This window comes from Sphaerodactylus townsendi, linkage group LG02 (genome assembly GCF_021028975.2).
Source record: "Sphaerodactylus townsendi isolate TG3544 linkage group LG02, MPM_Stown_v2.3, whole genome shotgun sequence".
NCBI classification, from domain to species: domain Eukaryota; kingdom Metazoa; phylum Chordata; class Lepidosauria; order Squamata; family Sphaerodactylidae; genus Sphaerodactylus; species Sphaerodactylus townsendi.
In genome coordinates, this window is record NC_059426.1 from 174,478,919 (window position 1) to 174,505,439 (window position 26,521).

The window sequence follows — 26,521 nt, forward strand, 5'->3', positions numbered from 1 at the left end:
TCTTAGAGTTGTTTTGGGCTCTACTGTGCATGGGCGGATTGTTCCATGCTCACCACCAAGATGGCCCCATTCTGGTGTCTGTAGATCAGAGTGGTTGGTCAAAGAAGTCATCAAAGAGCTGGATCCTCTCTGTCTTGGTTCTCACTAAAGCTGGTCTCCTGGTAAACCTCCCGTCTTCTAGTTCTTCCCAACTATCTGAGTCGGTGCTTGAAGTATCCCAAAACGATTTGCTGCTCGCCTGCTGCTTCAGCAACCACGTCTCCACTTTGCCGATCTGTCCTGGCTGGGTCTCTGGCCGTCCGTGCCCTTTTAGTATCTGTCCGACCCAAGGATTGATCCCTACAAAGAAGAAGAAGAGTATGGATTTATATCCCCCCTTTCTCTCCCCTGCAGGAGACTCAAAGGGGCTTACAATCTCCTTGCCACTTCCCCTCACAACAACAAACACACTCCTGTGAAGTGGGTGGGGGCTGAGTCTCAGAAGAAGCTGTGACTAGCCCAAGGTCACCCAGCTGGCGTTTGTGGGAGTGTACAGGCTAATCTGAATTCCCCAGATAAGCCTCCACAGCTCAGGTGGCAGAGCTGGGAATCAAACCCGGTTCCTCCAGATTAGATACACAAGCTCTTAACCTCCTACGCCACTGCTGCTCCAAAGAGGAAAAGAAAACTGCTGTTGTATTATCGAAGGCTTTCATGGCCGGAATCACTGGGATATTGTGTGGCTTTTGGGCTGTATGGCTGTGTTCTAGTAGCATTTTCTCCTGATGTTTCGCCTGCATCTGTGGCTGGCAAGGCCAGGCTGTTACGATGCAGATGCCCTCACTAATTGATGATGCTCTCTTCATGGTTACTCACATGCTAAATGGGTGGATCCCACCCAACACATGCAAATCAAGCTTGCTAATTGCACCCTTTACACTTTCTGATTAATCGAAGGCAAATGGTTCTTTCTCCCACCCTGGACATTCCACAGGTATCTATACGTACTCCGCTTGCTTCACTACCATCAGATCCTCCGAAGATGCCAGCCACAGATGCAGGCAAAACATCAGGAGAAAATGCTACTAGAACATGGCCATACAGCCTGGAAGACCCACAACGCCCCAGAACTCCTATTGTTCATGCTGTTAGGGATTTGGTTTGTCATAATTCCTTTGGGGTTTTTCCTGTCTTGAACATCAGGGAGACATTTGTAGGAACAAGTATGATTCAATTTCCAGGCTTCACTTTCTTGATGGCCTCCCATCCAAGAATGAATCAGGATTGGCCTTATTTAGCTTCCGAGAGGCTATCCTGGGCCATCCAGGTGAGAGCCCTACTACTCTGTTTCCCCGAAAATAAGACCTACCCACCCTGAAAATAAGCCCTATCATGATTTTTCGGGATTCTTGGAGGATGCTTGAAATATAAGCCCTAGTTACAGTTTCCCCGGCACAGTTGATCTGGTCGCGTGGGGCCCCCCAAAAAATAAGGCATCCCCTGAAAATAAGCCCTGACAGATCTTTTGGAGCAAAAAATAATATAAGACCCTATCTTATTTCCAGGGAAACAGCGTATTCTACATTTCATACATTTCATTGTATTTTTAGCATTTTATTCCTTTCAGATTTTTATTTTAGTGCATCTCAACCTTTTGGTTACCCTCATACTTTTGGGGTTATTTTCTTTCCCAATTCCTTTCTGTTCTGGTGTCACTTACCAATATCTCCATCATGCTCAACGGCAAAGAGGTCCTCGTCGTCTGAGCTGTCAAACGGCTGCCCGTGACGAAACGCCTGCCGGACTTTGGCATCCCTCGTTTTTGACTTGGCGCTGCCTCCTGGCGCAACCTCCTCTTCCGTTCTGCCTGAGATGATAAAGGATTTGTTTCTGTGTTTTCAAATAACATTCTAGACCACCCCCCTCTTTTTTAATATCAAATTTAAAATCAATCACATGGCAGATTCTTTGAGTTTACTTCAGGAGCCCAAGCATAGATGGATAATCACGAGGGCTCGATGTAACTCCTTCCCTTGCTCTGTGCTACAAGGAAGGTTCCGAAAAATCGACCTGCAAGAGCGGAAATGTCCTCGTTGCATCACAGCGATTCAAACCATGGAACACATATTGCTCCTCTGCCCCAAATACGAGGGATCTAGGACCAGACTTTTTGCTCTTTGACCTGTAATCTTTAATGAATACTCTGCTGTGGGGAAGATTACGTTTCTACTAAACAATTCCGCCTCCGAGATTTTAACTTTTGTAGCTAGGTTCCTTATAGGAACTTTGGAATGATTACCTGCGATGGTTCTCATGTGTGGGATACTTGTTTGGACAATGTTGGCTGTTATATGGATTCTATGCCTAATAAAGGTTTATATATATATATACATTCTAAACCAAGCTGGTCACAGAATGTTATTTGAAAATACTGAAATTCTGGACCACTCTGACAACCACTTTGTCAGACTACACAGAGAAGCCGTTGAAGTCCACAAGCGCATGGACAATTTCAGCAAAAAGGAAGAAACCATGAAAATGAACAAAGTTTGGCTACCAGTACTTTAAAAAAACTATAGTCAAAACAATGGTTAGTGAACACCACCCAGACACCGGATGTCTCCAGGAAGGAAGCAACCAAAGGGATTAAAATGCCAGGCAACTACTGTCATGCCCCCAGAGAAGCTCTTACTATTTTCTTTAAGTCTCAGTTGTCTCTTCAGTTAGTATGGGTTTAGTGCATAGGTGTCAAACTTGCGGCCCTCAGATGTTATGGACTACAGTTCCCATCATCCCCTGCCAGCATCATGATGGCAGGGGATGATGGGAACTGTAGTCCATAACATCTGGAGGGCCGCAAGTTTGACACCTGTGGTTTAGTTCCTCTTGTATAGTGTTCTATGGAGGAAACTTTAGTTAGACCATGTCCCTTTAAGAAGTCCCCTAGTCTTCCTTTCATGACCCAGTAGTGCCCCTGTTCAGTTAGTTATACTCTAAGGTGCCAGTGGAGCTGGAAGTTGTCATATCTCTTATGTCTAAGGTGCATAGTCTGAATAGTCTAAGGTGTATAAGCAGTGGTGGGATCCAAAAATTTTAGTAACAGGTTCCCATGGTGGTGGGATTCAAACTGGCGTAGCGCCAATGGGGTTGGGCAGGGCACGACGGGGGTGGGGCATTCCTGGGCGGGGCTGTGGCAAGGATGCAGCCGCTGCGCCGGTCCCTGGGCGGGAAACGAATGCACGCAGGCTACCACGCACGCCGGTGCACCTCCTGCTAGACTGCTTCAAGTTCTGTGTGCTACTGCTGAGAAGAGGGGCGTAACTAAGGCAAAAATCACGCGGCAAAATCACCAATTAGTAACCCCCTCTCAGCACACACAAATAATTTGTAACCTACTCTCGGGAACCTGTGAGAACCTGCTGGATCCCACCTCTGAGTATAAGGTCTAGAGCAGGGGTAGGGAACCTGTGGCTCTCCAGATGTTCAGGAACTACAATTCCCATCAGCCCCTACCAGCATGGCCAATTGGCCATGCTGACAGAGGCTGATGGGAATTGTAGTTCCTGAACATCTGGAGAGCCGCAGGTTCCCTACCCCTGGTCTAGAGCATCAGGTTAAGGTGTTAACAGAAAGCGAGGACCAGATAGAGGACACTGAAAGAACCAAGAGGAAGCAATGACAAAGTGGACTTTCTTGGAAGAAGCGAAGAAAGAATCGAGGTCTCGCGTTTCAAGGTGTTCCAATCAAACAAGTACCCTGGGCAGTGTTAAGGTCTTAATTCTTCTATGCAATAAACCTCTCTTTTTTTAACTGTTACATCTTTGCTTGAGTCTCCCACTCTGTTCTGGCCGAGTACAAGGCACCTAGGATAAGGTGACCAGATGGTCACCTTTGTGAACCGGGATGGGGGTAGGCGCACGCGCGCATGCGCGCGCAGCCACAGGAGCGCACTGCCTTCTGGGGCTTGCCGTTTCCCGCCCTGTGACAGGGCAGGAAACGGCAAGCCCCAGAAGGCCATGCTCCTGCAGCCGCGTGCACGGGAGGCTGCCGCACTGCCTTGCGCCCCAGAAGGCAGTGCAGCAGCCTCCCAAAAAATGGGAGAATTTAAATAACCCGTGGGACGCGGGACAAATTGTTTGAAGGCGGGACTGTCCCGCCAAAAGCGGGACGTCTGGTCAGCCTGACCTAGGATATTTTACTTGGGGAACAGAACAACTACTATGCAGATGTCTTCACTAACTGATTAACCCACATGGCCATACAGACCGGAAACCCCACAACACTCCAGTGATTCTGGCCGTGAAAGCCTTCGACAATGATATTTTCTTTTGTTTTAATGTTAAAAGAAAATTGAGTGTATTTATGGTATTAAAACATAAAATGTGTTGATATTATACAATACTAGACGTATATTTTATGCCTTTCTGAGTTTCTAGACTTTTTCTGTGTCGTCTGCGGCTTCTGCCAAACTCCCCCCAAATTCCCATTTAATTTCTTATGCCAACTTGTGATATATCAAATTCGTGATGGGGAAAGTTGCCATGTGAAAGGGATAACTGTACTTCTTTATTATGTTTATTTATGTATTTATATATTTAAAAAAAAACACTTGTTCTGTTTCTGGACAAAATGGCTGCTTTGAAAGAAGAAGAAGAGTTTGGATTTATATCCCCCCTTTCTCTCCTGTAAGGAGACTCAAAGGGGCTTACAATCTCCTTGCCCTTCTCCCCTCACAACAAACACCCTGTGAGGTGGGTGGGGCTGAGAGAGCTCCGAAGAACTGTGACTAGCCCGACTCACCCAGCTGGCATGTGTTGGAGTGCACAAGCTAATCTGAGCCCTTCGGGGAAGGGCGGTATAGAAATTTAATAAAATAAAATAATTAAATAAATAAATAAATAAATAATCTGGTTCACCAGACAAGCCTCCACAGCTCAAGTGGCAGAGCAGGGGCTCAAACCCGGTTCCCCAGATTAGAGTGCACCTGCTCTTAACCACTATATGGCAATACACCTTACTTGAGGCCTTTCCTTTCCCCAAACCCCGCCCTCTCCAGCTTCACCCACAAATCTGCAGGTGCTTCTGAACCCAAAACTGGCAAAACTAAAAACATGAGGATTCTCTTTTAGAACAAATGGAATCCCACCATGCTAAGACTCTGTACCCTATACTGGATTCTTCGACTCAGCTACCATTTCCAGACGCTCCACCATCTGACGTGGTCCTCTGTGCATCATGTGCTTAAGCTTCCAAGAAACTCTCCACAAAAACCATTTTGCCCGTTACCTCTTGGCGCATTTCCAGCATTTTCATCTTGTGAAGGTGCTGCCGTCTTCTTCCTGGGGGGTACAGAACGGCCGGCCCCCGTTTCTCAAGCTCCTGCCAGGAAGCAACAGTTCAGGTGGGAAAGTACGCATGTTTTGGAAAACAACAGATCTTTTCTTTTCACTGTCCCTGTTGCGATCAAGCGGAAAATGGTATTTGCAGGTGACAGAGAAACGGTCGCTGTAATTTCCCTGTTAGGAAAGGCTGAAAAGTCTGGGAATTTTCACTTTAGAAATGAGACAACTTTGGCAGAGTCGGGGAGAGAGAAAGAGCATGGGAGAGGTTTATAAAGTTATGCATGAGAGAGAGTGAACAAGATAACTAATCTTGATCCTCCTTGATCTGAGATTGCAAATGCCTGAGCAGACCAGGTGCTTGGGAGCAGCAGCAGCAGAAGGCCCTTGCTTTCCCATCCTGCACGTGAGCTCCCAAAGGCACCTGGTGGGCCACTGCGAGTAGCAGAGTGCTGGGCTAGATGGACTCTGGTCTGATCCAGCAGGCTCGTTCTTATGTTCTTATGTTCTTATAATTTTTTCCTCCCTCTGCCAATATATTAGAACTTGAGAGCCTCTAATGAAGTCCGTAAGCCATAGATGCAGGACAGACTGAAGACGAAAAAGAGGAGTTTGGATTTATACCCCACCTTTCTCTTCTGTAAGGAGACTCAAGGTCACCCACCAGGATTATCTAGCCCGAGGTCACCCACCAGGATTGTTGGAGCGTGGCAGCACATCTGGTTCACCAGATAAGCCTCCACCACTCAGGTGAGGAGTGGAGAATCAAACCTGGTTCTCCAGATTAGTATCCACCTGCTCTTAACCACTACACCACACTGGATCTCAAGACTTCTCTCCACACACACACGCACACACGCACACACAACCCCCAGAGAAGTGAGTGGGAGAATTAGAGGAGACGCCCCCCTACAGCTGTTTAAGGGCTGAGGGAGGGCGAGGATGTTCCATTTCCAAGCTAATACGAGCTCCCAGTTGGGAAATCCCTGGAAATGTATGGGCGGAGCTTGGGGAAGATAGTGGGAGGGGCCTCAACAAATGCCATCGACCCACCCTCCAAAGCAGCCATTTTGTCCAGGGGAACGGATCTCTGTAGGCTGGAGATCAGTTGTAATCCCAAGAGATCTCCAGCTCTCAACTGCAGGGTGGCAACTTGGGTGGGCTTCTCTCCCCTTCATGCTCCACAAGAACGTCCTCACTCAGCTGAGAACCAGCATAGTGTAGTGGTGAAGAGCAGGTGGAATCTAATCTGGAAAACTGGGTTTGATTTCCCATTCCCCTGCTTGAGTGGCAGAGGCTTATCCGGTGAACCAGAATAGCTTGTGCACTCCAACACATGCCAGTTGGGTGACCTTGGCCTAGTCACAGTTCTCTCAGAACTCTCTCAGCCTCACCTACCTCACAAGGTGTCTCTGGAGAGGAGGGGAAAAGCAGCTTGTAGGCCACCTTGAGTCTCCTTACAGGAGAGAAAGGTGGGGTGTAAATCCAAACTCTTCTTCTTCTTGTGGATGTGAACCGAATACTGGTCTCAATATACGAGATGATCTTCATGTTCTTCATTTGGCTCCCCTATAATCAGGGTCAGCTCCCAGTTAAAAGGGCTCTGTTTTATTCTTTGGTGTGTTTTTTTCCCTCTGGGCCCCCGAGACACTTACCTTTGGTGTCCGGGCCGCTGTCCCCTCCCGTTGTCTTGAGAACGTATCCAAAGAGACATCTTTTGGAAGGACGAGAGGTTCCAACTTCTGCAAAGAGGGGGAGCGTTTAACGTGTCGCATTTCTCAAAATCAAGTGCTCGTTCTCTCAACTATACCGCTAGGAGTTTGGCGGGCCTCGTCCTGGCAAATGGGTTTCTCGTGGTGTCGTTCCGCCTGCAAAACTCAGCGGAAGCCGGATCGAAATGGGTTTAGAGCCAATGTGTGCCCTCCAGAAAGACGTATAGATTCAGCTCTCTCAACTGTCGCACCCAGGAACGGAAGGTTAGACGCTGGCCACTGTCATTGCTCTATAGATCAGCGGTTCTCAACCTGTGGGTCGCGACCTCTTTGGGGGTCGAACGACGCTTTCACAGGGGTCGCCTAAGACCATGGAAAACACATATTTCCAATGGTCTTAGGAACCGAGACACAAATAATGTTATGGTTGGGGGTCACAGTGGCGTAGGAGGTTAAGAGCTTGTGTATCTAATCTGGAGGAACCGGGTTTGATGCCCATCTCTGCTGCCTGAGCTGTGGGGGCTTATCTGGGGAATTGAGATTAGCCTGTACACTCCCACACACGCCAGCTGGGTGACCTTGGGCTAGTCACAGCTTCTCGGAGCTCTCTCAGCCCCACCTACCTCACAGGGTGTTTGTTGTGAGGGGGGAAGGGCAAGGAGATTGTAAGCCCCTTTGAGTCTCCTACAGGAGAGAAAGGGGGGATATAAATCCAAACTCTTCTTCTTCTCTTCTTCTTCACCACAACATGAGGAACTGTATTGAAGGGTCGCGGCATTAGGAAGGTTGAGAACCACTGCTGTAGATGCTTAATGCTGACTGCTTTAGTCTGGAGAGTAGTATTGTTTAGAGGCTCCATTTTAGCACTGGGAGGTGTAGCATTGTTTTGGGCATCAGCAGTTTAAACTGGTGAGTGTCATTTTAATATGCTGTAAACTGCCTGGGCTACAATTTTGCGGAGAGGCCGAGATAGAAATATATCAGATAAATAAATAAAATAGCCCAGCCGTCCATGCACCAGTTTGCCCCTTAAAACTGAACACGGAGGTTATAAGAGACAAGAATACGGTCAAATTTCTGAAATCCTTTGCGGACTACTTATTGAAAACATATCCAAACAGAGAAACAACGGCAGGATTTGAGACTTAAAAGAAAACAGCATATTGGATTAAGACAGCTTTATAAGAAGGACTAAAAGCGAAAAAAAATGTAGATATTAATTATAAGCACAGAGTTAGATTTATGCTGGACCCTTAGCGAGGTAGCTGGAAGTCATCATATACATGTGTATTTGTGTTTTTTTCTTTTAAGACTCACAACAACATTTTGAAGATGGGGATAACATTAGCCCTCCTCCAGTCATAAGAACATAAGAAAGAGCCAGCTGGATCAGACCAGAGTCCATCTAGTCCAGCACTCTGCTACTCGCAGTGGCCCACCAGGTGCCTTTGGGAGCTCACGTGCAGCATGTGAAAGCAATGGCCTTCTGCGGCTGTTGCTCCCGAGCACCTGACTGTTAAGGCATTTGCAATCTCAGATCAAGGAGGATCAAGATTGGTAGCCATAAATCGACTTCTCCTCCATAAATCTGTCCAAGCCGCTTTTCAAGCTATCCAGGTTAGTGGCCATCACCACCTCCTGTGGCAGCATATTCCAAACACCAATCACACATTGCGTGAAGAAGTGTTTCCTTTTATTAGTCCTAATTCTTCCCCCCAGCATTTTCAATGAATGCCCCCTGGTTCTAGTATTGTGAGAAAGAGAGAGAAATTTCTCTCTGTCCACATTTTCTACCCCGTGCATAATTTTATAGACTTCAACCATATCCCCCCTCAGACGTCTCCTCTCCCAACTTAAGAGTCCTAAACACTTTTCATTTAGTATTATTGTTATAGGGGGGAGGGGGCACTAGATCGGGATCTTTTCTTTATCTTTCTATGTATTTGGATGTGTTAATTAGACGTGTAAAATAAATAAAAATTCTGATTAAAAAAACCTGAACACACACAAATCTGCGGTGAAAATAATCATGGGATTACTCTTCCACCCTCAGCATCTGCTCTTGGGATCTTGGCCAAATTTACTTCCTCCGCTTGAATGTGCTCTTTAGATTTCCCTCCCCCCCCCCCTTGTCAGCATGCCCGTGTGAAAAGCACCAATTCAGAATTAAGTAGATGCCAGGTCAGATGGCTGGTTTGAACCCTCTCTTTGCAACCGGTCTTCTTTTTATAATGCAGGTGTAAATTTATCCTTTCATCTCGGATTTTTTTTTAAAGGCTAATTTTTATGCGGCCACTAGGTGGCAGCAGCTCACACCACAACGGTGACTTTCCAATCACTTGCAAAAATCCCCCAATGCAGAAAATACTCCAGGATTCACTTCTGCTGAGCGAGCTGTTCACCCGCCTTGTGTAGGTTCACCTTTGCGCCTGGTCAAAGCGCATGCCCAAAAATGTAAGGTGACAGGACTTCGGAGACCACCTGGGGATCATTAGAAAAGGAATTGATAATAAAACTGCAAGGATTGTCATGCCCTTATATAAAGCAGTGGTGCGACCGCACTTAGAGTACAGTTCTGGTCGTCACATCTCAAAAAGGATATTGAAGAGATAGAAAAAGGGCAGAGAAGGGCAACGAGGATGATTGAGGGACTGGAGCACCTTCCTTATGAGGAGAGGCTGCAGCGTTTGGGACTCTTTAGTTTGGAGAGGAGGCGGCTGAGGAGGGATATGATTGAAGTCTACAAAATTATGCATGGGGATGAAAATGTTGACAGAGAGAAATTTTCTCTCTCTTTCTCACAATACTAGAACCAGGGGGCATTCATTGAAAATGCTGGGGGGAAGAATTAGGACTAATCAAAGGAAACACTTCTTCACGCAACGTGTGATTGGTGTTTGGAATATGCTGCCACGGGAGGTGGTGATGGCCGCTAACCTGGATAGCTTTAGAAGGGGCTTGGACAGATTTATGGAGGAGAAGTCGATCTGTGGCTACCAATCTTGATCCTCCTTGATCTCAGATTGCAAATGCCTTAGCAGACCAGGTGCACGGGGGCAGCAGCAGCAGAAGGCCGTTGCTTTCACATCCTGCCTGTGAGCTCCCAAAGACACCTGGTGGGCCACTGCGAGTAGCAGAGTGCTGGACTAGATGGACTCTGGTCTGATCCAGCAGGCTTGTTCTTATGTTCTTATGACTGGAGGAGGGCTAATGTTATCCCCATCTTCAAAATGTTGTTGTGAGTCTACGAGAACTTTAGGTCCCACCTTTGAGGTGGAAGACTTATCACGTAGCATCCTGTGAGATGGACCTTGGGCCAGATCTGGCAAAACTTCAGGGCTTGGTGGGTCAACATTTCAGAAAATGCCGAACGAGAGCAGCAGTAGAGTAGGAGGTTAAGAGCTCGTGTATCTAATCTGGAGGAACCGGGTTTGATTCCCAGCTCTGCCGCCTGAGCTGTGGAGGCTTATCTGGGGAATTCAGATTAGCCTGTGCACTCCCACACAGCCAGCTGGGTGACCTTGGGCTAGTCACAGCTTCTCGGAGCTCTCTCAGCACCACCCACCTCACAGGGTGTTTGCTGTGAGGGGGGAAGGGCAAGGAGATTGTCAGCCCCTTTGCGTCTCCTGCAGGAGAGAAAGGGGGGATATAAATCCAAACTCTTCTTCTTCTTGGCGGGTCACTCCCTTCCCCCCCCCCGAACCAAAGAAAACAATTCTTTACATATCCATTAACTTTTTAAAAAATACTATCGTATCATGTGTAAAATGTAAAATAATTGCAAACATGCCTCCAATTAAAACAGGGAGAATAGTTCTCTGGTGTTGGCGAATTCTGGCGTGTCACCCAAAGCATTGTGGGGCGTCACTTTTGACAGACGTGGTCACAGGTTTACAAATCGTCGTCACCGCTCTAGCCTAGCCATTTAACCACTGAACCGCACTGCCTTTCACTAGGCAGGTGGGATCTAAAGGAACGTCTCAAGAGGAGCTCAGATATCTTACCTGTGGTCTACGAGGGGGGTGCTGTTTGATGATGCTTGATTCTCCCTCTTCTGGCTTGAGATCCAGTGGGGAGGGACGAGGCACTGGAAGACGAGATGAGACGAAACAGGGTTTGAGCAGTAGTTTTAGCAAAGTTCTGCACACACAAACCTTTTAAAGTGTTTCCGCACAAAGTTTTTAAAACGTTCTGGGGCAGGGAATAAAATTGTTTCAAAAATGTCTGGCAACGCTCTAGAACCTATTCTTAAATGCCAAATAAAGGTTGTTGTTGTTGTTGTTAATTGTTTCTTCCATGGAGTTCCGCATTGCTTTTACCCCAAAAAACGTTTTATTTCCAGCCTCAAAACGTTTTGCCGCCCCCACCCCCGCCCTGCCTCAACCTCCATCAGCAGCGGCCGGCCACCTCCCTGTCTGCTCTTCGGCCTCTTCCTCTTGTGGGGCCGGGCCAGGCCAAGGGGCACCTGGCGGGCTGACGAAAGGCTTCAGTCCGTGGGGGGCGATTTTGTGCCCTCCGCGTGACCAGGTATGTGGCGCCAGGGGACATAGGTTGCCCCATATCCCTCTGGCAGGCACGCCCCTGCCAGCATCTGCACCCGTCTGCAAGGCTGGTGAAAATGCTGCGTGGAAATGTGGAAAGGAAAAGGAAAAGAGGCAGGGATTGAAGCATAAACATGTCCCGTCCCCCCCCCCCAATGCGCCACAATAGAATCTGGGATTCGTCTCTGCGCTCAACGGGACTGGCTGTTTATGTAAGCGCTCTGGCTGTCAAAAAACACTCGGCCTGTCTCGCCAAATGCCCAGAGCTCATTTGTATTCACTGCAGAATCTTCTGCCATGTGAAATGTGACTCTTCGGAAAGTGGGGCTAAAAGTTTTCTTTGGTGTACGGGAGATCGCCGTCTCCTAATAGGTCAGGGGTCTGCCACCTGTGGCTCTCCAGATGTTCGTGGACTACAATTCCCATCGGCCCCTGCCAGCCCCATGCGGGCAGGGGCTGGTGGGAATTGTAGACCATGAACATCTGGAGAGCCACACGTTGCAGACCCCTCTAATAGATTATCAAGGGGAAAGTATCCCAGTTCTCCAGATTAGTTCTCCCGTCTACTGACTAAGTTAATATTTTAATGGTGCCAAATGAAAACTCATTAATTTGCCCAGACATTCCGCTCTGCTTCAGCGGCCTGACCTGTAGGATAAATGTCGCTCTGGCTCTTTGTGTCGACTGCGATTAGTTCTATTTAATAGGAGTGGTTTTGTTTTATTGTCAAGACTTCTCTTTTCTCAACTCAAGGCTTTGGAGGTCTTTGTTACGCTTCTGGACAATTCAATTGGATATTAATAACAATAAAATTGGAAAACTAACATACCCATGATAGGAGTCTGCACAAACTGATTCTTCAAGGATGGATTTACTGTTTCTTCCTGGCAGTGAAATCAAAAATTTACTCAATAGGTTTATTGCTTGAAGAACTCTGTATGCTGACACCCAAAGAGATTTTCCGAACCTTAAAAAGTAGACTTCTAGAACAGGAATATCATATCTTGTTGGGGCAAGCAAATAAATCATGCTCACCCCTCTCTGTCGGAATAATACCGGAACAGGGGCACACAGCCAAATATTTTGAATTATTAACTGAACCCCAACAGAGGTGGATCATCGCAAGGGCCAGATCCAATACCTTCCCATCGGCCATTACAAAGGGTCGCTACTTATCCATCCCTCTCCAGGATCGGGTTTGTCCACCCTGTAAAAACCAAGTGGAGACTCTTGCTCACATTATTCTTGACTGTCCGAGATATGTGGGCATCAGGAATTTCTCTCCCAGGCTGGCCCTAGACGAACCCGAAAGTGACTCTGACTGTTCTGTTGTGGAGCTTCTGTTAAACAACACAGATGTCGTGCTCTTGGAAAAAGTAGCAAAATTTCTTTTACAAGTGACAGAACATTCTAAGTAATGTATATGCTATATACAGTCTTCCTGTCTGGCTTTGAATGTATTCTTGATTTGTATTTCAAAAATGCCTGGCAACGATCTAGAACCTATTTTTAAATGCCAAATAAAGGTTGTTGTTGTTGTTGTTGTTGTTGTTCCTGGCAGTGTGTTGCAACTTTACATATCTACGCTGCACAGAGTCCCCAACGCAATGCTCACAGGCACCTGGGCACCTCGCATACCTTTCCTGACACCTGCCCAGGGTTTTCAGGTGGTGGAAAGGGTCAAGTGTTTTTTTCTAAGCGAAGTCCTAAGAGATAGGCAACTCAGCCTCTGGGTGGTTTTGTGGTGACTGGGAACAGTCTTCTAACCACAGCACACCCCCCCAGAGGAATGAAGATGTTACTGCAGCCTGGACAGTGGCGTACCTAGCAGCCCGGGCATGGCACTCACCCTTCCCGGACGGCCCCAGCAGCCCAAGTTCACCGGAGACGGAGCTCCCTGTCCTTCTGCTCTGCTCTGGTGGCTTGTGGGCCACCACTGCCAAGACAACCTGTTCTCCAACTACATTATTAATCCCATGTGAGCGTGGAATTATGGCAGCATATCTTCATCTGCTGATTAATCCCACCCAGAGGAGAGCCTTGGCTACGGCAAGATGTAATGTGCTGCCATCAGCTCTGCTGGAGGGAAGATTCAAGAATATGGAACGTTCTAAAAGAGTTTGTTCATGTGATATGAGTACGGTTGAAACACTTGACCGTTTTCTGTTTCTATGCCCTAAATACAATAAGATACGCATGAAATACATGAATTCCATTTTCTTGCAATGTTCTCAGTGGCATGAGTGTTATAAGATACCCAATCTCCTGAACAGCTCTGATGTGCTCTTTTGTGAAACTGTTGCAAATTTTATACTGGAAATTAGTAATTTTAACTGCATTTCTTAACCTTGTTTTGTTTTAAATTTTTGTCCTGTTTTGTATGCCAATAAAGGCTTGTGTTGTTGTTGTGGGCCACCATACAGAGTGGGTGAGGCTTAGCCAGAGTGAGCGGGGCTTAGAAATCAGGCGCCCCAAGCGACGAAAAATGTCTGTGCCTTGGGCAACCGCCCACTTTGCCCAATGGGCAGTACGCCACTGAGCCTGGGAAGCAGTCAGACATTGAAGCCACGATACAAGATCGTAACAAAGAAAGATTTATTGCGGTCGAATAGCAGGGAGAGAAGGCACCAGGCCAAGTACCGGAGTCACAAAAATACAGGCTTCTTATAGGATTTTTGGTGGTTACATCAGTGGTAAGGTTACACATAATAAAACACAGGATAAAACATATGCCCATCAGGGGCCATCAAGGAACATTAAGGTCTTCCTCCGAGAAAACTTGGCCTTATATTTCACCAGGAAACCCCTCTGTGTAGCCGTCTTTATGATGACACAGATGTTTGCCTGCCGGCTCTAACACATATTGAGCTTGAAGTTCTGCCCCGTATCTGACAATCAATATGGGGTATTTCGAAACTGCTGACTTGGGAGAGACTTTAGTATGGTTAAGCGGTTTAAACTATTTGTGATTTTCCTCAGACTAGGTAGGAAGCCATTCTTTAACATAGTTTCTGTTATCAGCTGCTGGCGTTCCTGTGTGTGTGTGATAATAATTTGGGAGGCTATGTCAAATGTAAAAAGGTTTGTCTGACATTAACTATCTGCACCCTGTTTCTCTGTGTCCACCCCCACCCCCCCACCCCCTTTGGCATAATTTTATCTTAAGAACATAAGAACATATGAAAGAGCCTGCTGGATCAGACCAGAGTCCATCTAGTCCAGCTCTCTGCTACTCGCAGTGGCCCCCCAGGTGCCTTTGGGAGCTCACAAGCAGGAGGTGAAAGCAATGGCCTTAACAACATAAGAAAGAGCCTGCTGGATCAGACCAGAGTCCATCTAGCCCAGCTCTCTGCTACTCGCAGTGGCCCACCAGGTGCCTTTGGGAGCTGTGATGCTGGATGTGAAAGCAATGGCCTTCTGCTGCTGCTGCTCCTGATCACCTGGTCTGTTAAGGCATTTGCAATCTCAGATCAAGGAGGATCAAGATTGGTAGCCGTAGATCGACTTCTCCTCCATAAATCTGTCCAAGCCCTTTTTAAAGCTATCCAGGTGAGTGGCCATCACCACCTCCTGTGGCAGCATATTCCAAACACCAATCACACGTTACATGAAGAAGTGTTTCCAAATCCAAACTCTTCTTCTTCTTCTAAGTCACTTTGAGTCTCCTTACAGGAGAGAAAGGAGGGATATAAATCCAAACTCTTCAAGTATTATATCCCTGAAGTGCCTCCCCTCCCCCAACCCTCCTTTAGCTCCACCCCCCTATCTCCAGGTTGCAACTTTACCTGATGAAGGAAGTCAGCAATAGATACGCACAATGGATTGTCAGCTCTCTCTCACCAAAATCAATTGGAACATGCTCAAAACGTACTCTTGAAAGTAAAAGAAACGGCACGGTTACCTGCAGGATATCTTGAATACCAGGTTTCCCGCAGGGGGGGAAGATGCCTCTCCGACAGCGGGTTCCTCTCTGTCAGAGGAGCGAGGGAGCTGGAACGCCGCTCTCTCAAAGGGCTCTGGTATCCGTACACGGGCGCACATCCTGGAGACCGGGACGCGACCTCTTTGGCGGGCATCGGGGCTACTTTGGTCACCTGGCTCCGATTCTTCGAGTGACTCAGGCCCATTTTTTCCAGGATACGGAAGAAAAGGAGTTCCAATCTTCAAGCTGCTAGGTCAGTCAAAACAAACCGGGGACGGTGACCTCGAATTCAGTACTGTGGTGGAACCCGACAGAACACCTTTGACCTTTGGCAATACCCGACCGAACGCTTTGAAAAAATCCGAAGACCACCCAAGACGGTGTTAAACCATGCAGGCAAATTCAAGACCCTCACGGAGGATCAATGTCAGTTCTGACCTCCCGACCCGCCTGTTTCTTGGACTGCTTTCCAAACTAAGCCGGACTCTCTAGCCCAACCTACCACGCTTCTTCGGTGGTCTCTTTTTCTCACTTCATGTAAACACGGTCAAAGCCAAATCCATTCCCGAGGTAACTCATTGACAACCTTTTCCCCATCTCCCCCCTTGGTCGGTCCAGTTAAACATTGACCTGATCCAGGCACTGCCTAGCGTGAAGGAATGAGTCGGCCTTGGAAAGCGAACAAGCCTAGAGCATTCTGGGAGATCAACATCAAATAATAGATAACAGAATCCATTTCCTACGAGGGGAGACTCAGGGAGCTGGGGATGTTGAGTTTGGTGAAGAGAAGGTTGAAGAGGTGACATGATAGCCATGTTGAGACATTGGAAGGGATGTCATGTTGGTGAGGGAGCAAGTGTAACCCCCATGCTCAGAATGGGTTGACCCAGAAAGGGGTGGAGACTCAAAGCAGCAGAAGGCTGCAGAGCTCATGTAGTTTGGAGGAGACAAGGCTACCAGGCTTGGACCTTGATTTGTATAAGCCCTGAACACCTTGTTAAGGGTTCTTTTTGTGTTTGTAATGAGTGAGAGTTCTCCTGGAAACCTTCATCATGTTGAATCCTGTTCACCAAGCCCTTGGAGTCTTCAGGAGCCAACCCACTTGCAAAGAAGAATTGGACTTGGCAGTATCAGTAGACTGTAACTAGAAGGACTTGAAATGCAACCTGAACAGGACCTGGAAGTGTGATGTTAAATGTTGATGTTATAGGTTATAGGTTAAGAAAGTAAGCCATTTTGTTTTTAAAATTTGTTGTTGCAAACTCATTCCAAGTTCGGCCCCACAGAACCCACAGGTAAAGGTTACACAAGCTTGTTTTCTGCTGCTCCAGAGACTAGGACCAGCAGGAATGTGTTCAAGGTGAAGCAAAAGAGATTCCACCAAAACATCAGGAAAAACTTCTTGACCGTCAGGGCTGTTTGACAGTGAAATGCACTACCTCGGAGCATGGTGGAGTCTCATTCTTGGGAGGTTTTTAAGGAGAGGCTGGATGGCCATCTGTCAGGAGTGCTTTGATTGTGTGTTCCTGCATGGCTGGGGGTTGGACTTGATGGCCCTTGGGGGTCTCTTCCAACTCTGTGGTTCGATGAGAATTGTGAGGTTCCCCCTCCCCAAGCCATGACTAATCTTTAAAGCCTTCCTCTTTTATCCACTTAACAGGCCTAGTTGCTCAATTTCAGTTGAATCTAGTTAGAATTGAGGAAGTGTAGTTGGTCAGGTGAAAATCATGGCCAAACTGGGATTGTTCACTTCCTTATCCCGAGATATATTGGCCATGGGGAAAATACCTCTGTGGAAATCTTTCTTGCTGCAGGACTCTTCTTATGCCACTAGAGGGCACCCCAGATTTTTAAGTGTCAGCATGGCAGATTTGCTCTCGTTCCACCAGAGCTGGGCACGCTAAAGCCAGAATTGCTCCTCTTGCACGAAGCCAGCGTATCGAGAGTATGCTTGCTCAAACAGCAGACAAGAACACAAATGTGCCTTCCTGGAGACCAGAATGGCCAACAACCCGGAACAATAACAAGGGTCAGTGCTATCAGTCACAGACCAGGAAAGGGATTTGGGCGTCTTAGTTGATAGTTCCATGGGAATGTCCACTCAATGCATGGCAGCTGTGAAAAAGGCAAACTCTATGCTGGGGATAATTAGGAAAGGAATTGAGAATAAAACTGCAAGGATTGTCATGCCCTTATATAAAGCCGTGGTGCGACCGCACTTGGAGTACTGTGTTCAGTTCTGGTCGCCACATCTCAAAAAGGATATCGAAGAGATAGAAAAAGTGCAGAGAAGGGCAACGAGGATGATTGAAGGATTGGAGCACCTTCCTTATGAGGAGAGGCTGCAGCGTTTGGGACTCTTTAGTTTGGAGAGGAGACGTCTGAGGGGGGTTATGATTGAAGTCTATAAAATTATGCCTGGGGTAGAAAATGTGGACAGAGAGACATTTTTCTCTCTTTCTCACAATACTAGAACCAGGGGGCATCCATTGAAAATGCTGGGGGGAAGAATTAGGACTAATAAAAGGAAACACATCTTCACGTAACGTGTGATTGGTGTTTGGAATATGCTGCCACAGGAGGTGGTGATGGCCACTAACCTGGATAGCTTTAAAAGGGGCTTGGACAGATTGATGGAGAAGTCGATCTATGGCTCCCAATCTTGATCCTCCTTGATCTGAGGTTGCAAATGCCTTAGCAGACCAGGTGCTCGGGAGCAGCAGCCACAGAAGGCCATTGCGTTCACATCCTGCACGTGAGCTCCCAAAGGCAGCTGGTGGGCCACTGCGAGTAGCAGAGGGCTGGATTAGATGGACTCTGGTCTGATCCAGCAGACTCGTTCTTATGTTCTTATGTTAATAACAAACCACTGTGGTCATCTTTGGTCATATATAATCTCTGACCAGAGTTGGTTTTGCTGTCGCCAAAGTGTCTTCACAAATCTTCAGTTTTATTTTTGCATTGTTTGGCACACATCATAGAAGCCTGTTCCTGTCTTTCTGAAGGTAACAGATGCACGGTGCAGTTCTAAGCAGAGGTTTATCCGTGGAAGCAGTGGCGTAGCACCCATGGGACAGGGGGGCACGATGCCCCAGGCATGCGCCTGTGTGGGGGCATGGCTGGGGCGTTGTACGGATGCCATTCTGTTGAGAGTTCAATAATGCACAGGCAGCACATTGAAATGAATTATAATTCTCATATAATTAAAATTCTCATCAATGAATTATAATTCTCATCATCAAGGACTGTATTCTAGCGCGGAAGCACACAATTTTCTCAACTGCTGCACCTCAACTGACCATAGAGTTCAGAAAATTGTGTGCTTCCGCACTAGAATGCAGTCCTTAATGATGATGAGAATGATCATACTCTGTCTCAGAGAACAGCAATCCTATAATGGTTGTTGTGGGTTTTCCGGGCTGTGTGGCCGTGGTCTGGTAGATCTTGTTCCTAATGTTTCGCCTGCATCTGTGACTGGCATCTTCAGAGATGTATCACAGAGGGAAGTCTGTTACACACTGCGCCCAGATTTAAAAGACTTCCCTCTGTGATACACCTCTGAAGATGCCAGCCACAGATGCAGACAAAACGTAAGGATCAAGATCTACTAGCCCACGGCCACACAGCCAGGAAAACCCACCACAACCAGTTGAATTCGGCCGTGAAAGCCTTCGACAATCCTATGATGCTTAGCAATGCTACAAAACTGTAGACTACTGAACTTGCTTGCTCTGCCTTATAGAGGTATCTTGACATCAAACATGGAAGGGAAACCTGCAGTCTTACCCCGCTGTTCCGGGCAGGTTGAGGGGAGGCTGAGAGAAAGCAACTCCTTTAAAATTACTTACACCCTGATTCTGTGCCTGTTTACTCAGATTAGTGGGACTTACTCTCTAATAAGCCTGCTGTGTTTCGCAGTCTGAGTGAGCTCACAGACGAGGTAAGATTCGAACGTGGGACATTCTAACTGACCACTGAAACCCTTGCAAAAGCCAGCTAATCCTATGGTGCTGACTTGGGACAGTGTTTGAAATCCCTCCCAAAACTGCCAAACTTTTTTTCTTTTTAACAATATTTTCCCTTTTCTTTGGGTCTCTGCCAAAAGCCTCCCCTAATGAGAGGGGGCACAATCACCTTTGGGGGGGGAAGAGTGTTCTAGCTATGAGGCTGGAGTCCTCTGAACACTCAGTTGGCGCTTCAGTCCCACTGCAATGGATGGGACGCAATTTGGGATCAGCATGGATGACATTCCGGGCAGGGGGACCAATCACCTCCTTCCTTTCTCTCCACCCCCTCCCAGGTTTCTCTTCGCCCCTTTTTGACCATATATGGTCATCAACAGGCAGGGAGGGGGCTGGCCTATGCAAATGAGGACAGAGGGTTTGCCCCCCATGGTGAGGTCAGGGAGGGGGCTGGCCTATGCAAATGAGGCCAGAGGGTTGCCCCTCCCCTCTTTGCCCAGTCACAATGAAGCCCCGCCCCCTCCCTGACCTCACAATGGTCCGTTTGTCCTCCTAGGCCTATAAAACTACCTGCTCTGAAGAGGCCACCAGATCTGCTCTGACCACCAAGCACCGGAGTAGGGAGGCATCCCATAACGGCCCCTCTTCGGAGGGGCTGATGCGAATTCCCCTCAGAGGGGCAACGCCCTGCCCGTCTTCCCCACATGTCTCCCTTTCTTTTACTTTCCCCTAATTTCCTGTCCCCCCACCCTCTCAGCCATTCCGATCTTTCCCCCTCCCCCATCCAAGAAAAGACATAGGCCCACTGGTCGGAGCAGACTTCAAGCAGACTTCAAGGACCCAGGTACGAGTGGGGAGTCCAATTGGTTCTCCAGAGAAGAATCCATCACTCTGGTAAAGAGCGGGGAATCCAACCCGGTTCTCCAGATGAGAGTCCTCCCAGTGGTGGGATCCAGAAATTTTAGTAACAGGTTCCCATGGCGGTGGGATTCAAACAGTGGCGTAGCGCCAATGGGGCTGAGCGGGGCATTCCGGGGGCGGGGCATTAATAATTTCTCTGTTACTGTAAAAAACTCTTACTGTAAAAAAAAGTTCCTAATTTCCAGCTGGTATCTTTCTGTCCATCATTTAAACTCATTCTAGCAAGTCCTATCGTCTACTGCCAACAGAAACAACAACTACTTCTCCTCTAATTGACTGCCTGTCAAATGCTTAATACTTTCAAATACTTCATTTTGTTTCTAGGAATCAGAAGGACACTTTCCTTAAACAAGGAACTTTACCATAATACTAAAACATGTTTTTAAAACAGCCCAACAGGGAAATTATCCCGTTTTCTACCTTCGCTAACCAGCCACATAGGAAACAACAGAACTGTATGATTTTTGGACCTAATGGAATTTCTAACGGAAAAGCAGACCCGATTAGTAACTCCCTCTCGGCACACACAAATAATTAGTAACCCACTCTCGGGAACTGGCGAGAACCTGCTGGATCCCACCTCTGAGTCCACCTGCTCGTAACCACTACATCACACTGGCTCTCCTTGTGTCTCCAGGTTCGCCCCGGGTGGACGCAGGTTTCTCTCCTTCTCTGCACTGCCTTTCTTGGAAGCAAGAGGAAGAGGAGGTAAGTGCAGACTTCAAGGAGAGCAGCCCCACCCACCACGCTTACCTGGCAGTGCAGGCTTGGAGCTGGTTGCCTGAATTGGAGCCGAGAAGGAATTTTTCCCTGCGTGCCCAGATTGGCCCCGGTGGACGCAGGTTTTTCGCCTTCTCTGCACTGCCTTTCTTGGAAGCAACTCAGGACTTGCCTACACGGGACACCCTTTCCGGGTCTGTCCTGGCTCCTTGGGGTCCGCAGGAGCCAGGGCAGACTGGGAAACCACTTCCTGTGTAGTTAAGCCCAAGTGAGAACATGTTGGTGTATTAGGGCTGCCTCTGTTCGCATCATTCAATAAAGCTACACTGTTTACCTGTATCCATTAGTGTGTCTGAGTCTTTCTTTCGTGTCTGGGAAGTCATGTGATTTGGTGGCAGCGTGAGGATCGCAGTCCAAAGAAGAAGAGAAGAAAAGAGTTGGATTTATATCCCCCCTTTCTCTCCTGTAAGGAGACTCAAAGGGGCTGACAATCTCTTTTCCCTCCCACCCTCCAACAACAAACACCCTGTGAGGTGGGTGAGGGCGAGAGAGCTCCGAAGAACTGTGACTCGCCCAAGGTCACCCAGCTGGCGCGTGTTGGAGTCACAAGCTAATCTGGTCCCCCAGATAAGTCTCTACAGCTCGTGGAAAAGTGGGGAATCAAACCCGGTTCTCCAGATTAGAGTGCACCTGCTCTTAACCACTACCCCACACTGTACTCAACTGATTGCTAAGGAAAGCTAGCATTTTTTGGGATCCTATTTTCCCTTAAATCGCCACCATTTTCCTGGGAAAAAGCCCTTAATGGCTTTTTGGGAGGGTTCGTTTTCGATTTGCCTTTTTCCAGATCCACGGCCCTAGTCTTGTCTTCAAGGACAATCTACTCGAAATTGCACACGCGGAAGTCCGTCTCCATGATGTTCGGAGCTGTGCAGGTGCGGTCGCTTTGAAAGGCAGCGCAAGAATAACGATGTTGGGAGAGTTCATAATAAGGAAAATGACTTTTGGGATGTCACACAGGCAATACGCCACAAATGCAGACACAGCACCTGGTAGCGTATGACAGCACACTGTATTCGCAATGAATCCACTGCGGTCACTCATTCTCTTCAACCAAAATCCCACAGACTAGGTCATTGTGAGCTATGCTCCTCCGCTATATCTGTCAGGGGGATTGTATCTAGTTGATTGAGATGCATTCCTAGCTCAATATAATTGCTACAAGATATATGTGACCAGCCTGCTCTATGTTATCACTGCAGGTCTGGGACATTTTTTCCTTGATCTTTACTTTATGGCTTCACGTGCTGAGTAGATAACTAGGCTTTCACCTGACATTTGAGTCTCATGGGAAACGGGATTGTTTCCATGGTCCTATGGGGGCAGGAGGCCAGGTAGCTCTATATCTATTGCCGACCTTGGGGCACCTTAGCGCCAAACTAACTCTTCCTCATATTCTTTGGGAAAATTTGAGGGGGGATTAACATCAGGATAAAGGGGATAGCAAAATCCAGGTTCACAGAAACTGGCTTCAACCAGCTGAGTGCTTCAATGCCTATCAATAAATGCCGAGAGAGTTCTGAGAGAACTGTGGCTAGCCCAAGGACACCCAGCAGGCTTCATGTTTAGGAGTCGGGAAACAAACCTGGTTCACCAGATAAGAGTCCACCGCTCACGTGGAGGAGTGGCAGAGGAGCTACTGTCCAGTTCTCTGAGGTCCAGTATGAGGACAGACGGTCATGTCGAATCCCTTGTAATTTCTCCCCTTCCCCAGTTTCCCCCCAATGTGGACTTGGCTTGGCTACTGCTGCTCAAAATCTGGTACCCCAGCATGGCCTCCAAAGTCCCTCCCCCCTCTGTAAACCCCGCCCTCCCCAAGCCCCACCCCAAATCTCCAGACATTTACCAACCGAAGGTTGGCAACACTCCAGTAGAGTTCTTCTTTGTCATACACACACTTCCAGCTGGATCGGCACACATGCCTTTGAATTTCTGTGAAGAGAATTTGACTTGCAGCCTGCTGTCCCTGCTGGAACAAACACAGAGTGGCTACCAGCACTTTCCCACCAACTTGAGAGGCAGATTCCTTCAAATATTCATTTGAGAGACCTTTTGGTCAGCGGACTGCAGGAATCGGACTGTACGTGTCTGTATTTTTACAAAAATCTTTGAAGGATCAAATTGCAGCGGGAAAAATTCTGGCTTAATGTCCTTGTCCGGGGGTTAAGATGACACACTGCAAGATTTAATCAGGCCTTGCCAAGCTCTGTGTCCAGCACATGCACATTGCAAAAACAAGTCCCAACAGCAGCAGCAATCGGGTTTCTACAGTTCCTATAGCAGTGGTGGCGAACCTATGGCACGGGTGCCAGAGGTGGCACTCAGAGCCCTCTCTGTGGGCATGCGCAAACAGAGTGCCCCCCCTCACATCTAGGCTGGCTTGGGCCACTGGGCTTGATTATTAGCATTATTATTAGCATTAGCTAATTGATTATTAGCATTATTGGCATTAAACCTAAGACTTAGTTTTGGGGAAGCAGTGTTGGTAACCCTGTTAAGCGCTGTTAAACCCCACTGATTTTCATGCGAAGAACTAAAGCGTGATCCTTTACCTGGGAGTAAGCTCAGTTGCTGGCAATGGGGCTTGCTTCTGAGTAAACCCTCCTAGGGTTGTGATTCACCCGTTGGAAGAGTTGCATGGTTGCGTCAAAGCAAAGCCACCGACTACCACCAAGCTTACTCCCGAGTAACGCACGCCTCGGAGCCAACTGTTTTTTCTAAACTAAAACCTCAGTATTCAGGTCAAATTGCCATGTTGGCATTTTGCGATAAATAAGTGGGTTTTGGGTTGCAGTTTGGGCACTCAGTCTCGACAAGGTTCGCCATCGCTGTCCTATAGTCACAGTTTTCTGTCTGAGCTTTCGGAAGCGCCCGAATATTCGGACTGGTTTTCAAGCTGGCTTTATTCCTGGCATGTTTTGTTTTCCTGATGGAGAGCAGCTCAATTGGCCCCTCCAGGGCCAAAGAATGTAATTGCCCAGATGCCTCATTGCTTAAATGGTCTATTATTTCGCCTGGAGCGCAAAGGCAGTTTCCGAGGGACGGCAATTAAGTTAGCAGATTGCTTCAGTTTTCCAGATGACAGGGGTTTGCTTGCAGAGGAGCCCCCATTCGTCTGGCTCTGGCGGAGGGTGGAATACGGAGTTTTCGGAGCTGATTTGCCCGACCAATTTTTATTTAAAGGAGGGAACTGGCGTGCCTCTTTACAGAAAGGGACGTAGCGCGGAGGTGGAGCGTTTGCTCGAGCATGCGGAAGGTGCCAGGTTCACGCCCCAGCAGCTCCAGGTCAAAGCTGCCTGGCACTTGACTTCAGGGAAAAGCAGGATGAAAATCAAACACGAAGAAAGACACGGACGGACGGACGGATGGTTAGAGAGATAGACAGCTAGCCAGATGAATTAGATTGACAGACAGACTAGATCAGAAGCGTATCGATGGAAAATAGCGCCCGGGGGCAACACCTCCTCCAGGTGCCCCCCTGCCCCCGCATGCTCGGGGGCAAGATTCAGCGCGGGGCTCAGACTGAACTCTGCGCCTCTCTGCAGGCTGGCTCCTCCCATCCCCAGGGCCTGGGGAGGGCAAAAGCCAGCCTGCACGGAGGCTGGGTGCGGGGCTTGGCAGCAGCAGGTGACTCAGGTGGGCGCTGCAGCCACCTGCTGTTAAGCCTTGCCCCCTCTCCCTGAGGGGGGTGGGGCTCAGTGGTGTATGGCTGGAGCGCACGCCGTTTCATCATGTGGGGAGCTCTCAGCGCCCCCATGTGACCGAAAGGTGTGTACTTGGGAATATGGGTGACCCATAGATAGATAGATAGATAGATAGATAGATAGATAGATAGATAGATAGCCATCAGGCTGTGGAAAGTAATCTCAAATTTCATCAGGCTCTGCCAAACTCTGGTGATCATGGCCTTTATTTACACACAATCCTCCTCCCAACGGCTTAAAAAAATTACAAATGCAAGGTTGTTTTTTTAATAAAAAAGAATTTATTGCCATTATTTACACTTGCGTTTTGATCTGTGTATAAATGCAAACAGTTCCGTACTGATGGGTTCAGGCGATCTCCGGCTTGAGACAGTACCTGTCTGTTTTCGAGTATGCGGGTGGGTGAGAAAAAATTTGATTGGATTCTCTTCGCAGAGTATACATTCCTGGGGAGCGACAAGGTCGCCGGTTCTAAGCCAGCGGTATCGAAACCATCCCGTTGGCTCGGCTTCTACTCCTGAAAGGCATGCTGGAGTCCGTGACATCCTCGGGGTGATCGTCGCTTTTCTTTTCCTTTAAGCTGTTGATGAATCTCAGCGTGATTTCGTCCCATTCCTCTGGAAGAAGCATCAGCAAAAACCCAAGACAGATGGTAACTGTGGCTCCCAGCCGCACGGCGCTGAAGATCTTTTCGTCTTTGAGCAGGTCCACAGCTGCGTCAGGGGCGGGGGGGGGGGGGGGGGAAAAAAGAAGGCTTTTATTTTATGTTGGTCAACCAGGGCCTGTCCCAACCGTTCTGGAGTGGGGGTGGGGGGAAACTCTCTTGTAACCTTCGGACGGGTTGCTGTGAAAGTCACGGAATGTTAACAGACATTCTGGGTGCTCCATTTTTCAGCGAGAGAATGTGGGCAAACAGAGTAATGTTAGTGAGGGAAGTAAAAGATCACAAAGAGTTTATGGAAAGGAGAGGCCACGTGTTGTGAGAAGGTTAGAGCTTTATTTATTTCCTTTATTGACAGTCTGCCATTCTCACGGGGACTTAAGCTGTTGTCAGTACAGCCGACAAAATGGGATGTTGACTGACTGGCTGAAGGATTGCTGAAGTCTGGAACTACCAGAAAGAACTGAAGCAGAGTATAAGTATTAATATGCAGGGGTGCTTAAAATTAGACAGCAAGGCACTACTTTGATTTGGATTTATATCCCACCTTTCTCTCCTGTAAGGAGACTCAAGGTGGCCTACAAGCTCCTTTCCCTTCCTATCCTCGCAACAGACACCTTCGGAGGCAGGTGGGGCTGAGAGAGTTCAGAGAGCACTGTGACTAGCCCAAGGTCAACCAGCAGGAATGCAGGAGTGCAAAAACACATCTGGTTCACCAGATAAGCCTCTGTCACCCAGGGGGAGGAGTGGGGAATCAAACCCGGTTCGCCAGATTAGAATCCACCTGCTCTTAACCACTACATCACACTGGCTCTCCTTACACTAAGCTATACACAGCAATATAGATCACAGTCTCTAATAATTTATCCAGGGAAGTTTGGTAAACCATTTTCCTGCGTGGAAAAGCCCTCCTGAATAATTCAGTTTTGAAGAAGAAGAAGAAGAAGAAGAAGAAGAAGAAGAAGAAGAAGAAGAAGAAGAGGAAGAAGAAGAAGAAGAA

The 26,521-nt window shown here is 47.8% G+C and overlaps 2 protein-coding genes across 2 annotated transcripts in view; both read right to left on the bottom strand.

Annotated features, from left to right (window-relative positions):
• Positions 1–15,698, bottom strand: CCDC198 (coiled-coil domain containing 198). The gene is given in 7 exon segments (XM_048484672.1): positions 1–339; positions 1,700–1,819; positions 1,822–1,846; positions 5,266–5,358; positions 6,974–7,060; positions 11,035–11,117; positions 15,473–15,698. Coding segments are annotated over 7 exon segments (888 nt in total). The 3' UTR covers positions 1–85.
• Positions 15,699–25,121: 9,423 nt separating this feature from the next.
• Positions 25,122–26,521, bottom strand: part of SLC35F4 (solute carrier family 35 member F4) — a 205,705-nt gene continuing 204,305 nt past the window's right edge. Inside the window, exon 9 of the mRNA XM_048484673.1 lies at positions 25,122–25,573. Within this exon, the coding sequence (XP_048340630.1) occupies positions 25,332–25,573 (242 nt within the window). The 3' untranslated portion in view covers positions 25,122–25,331. The remainder of the gene's footprint in view (positions 25,574–26,521) is intronic.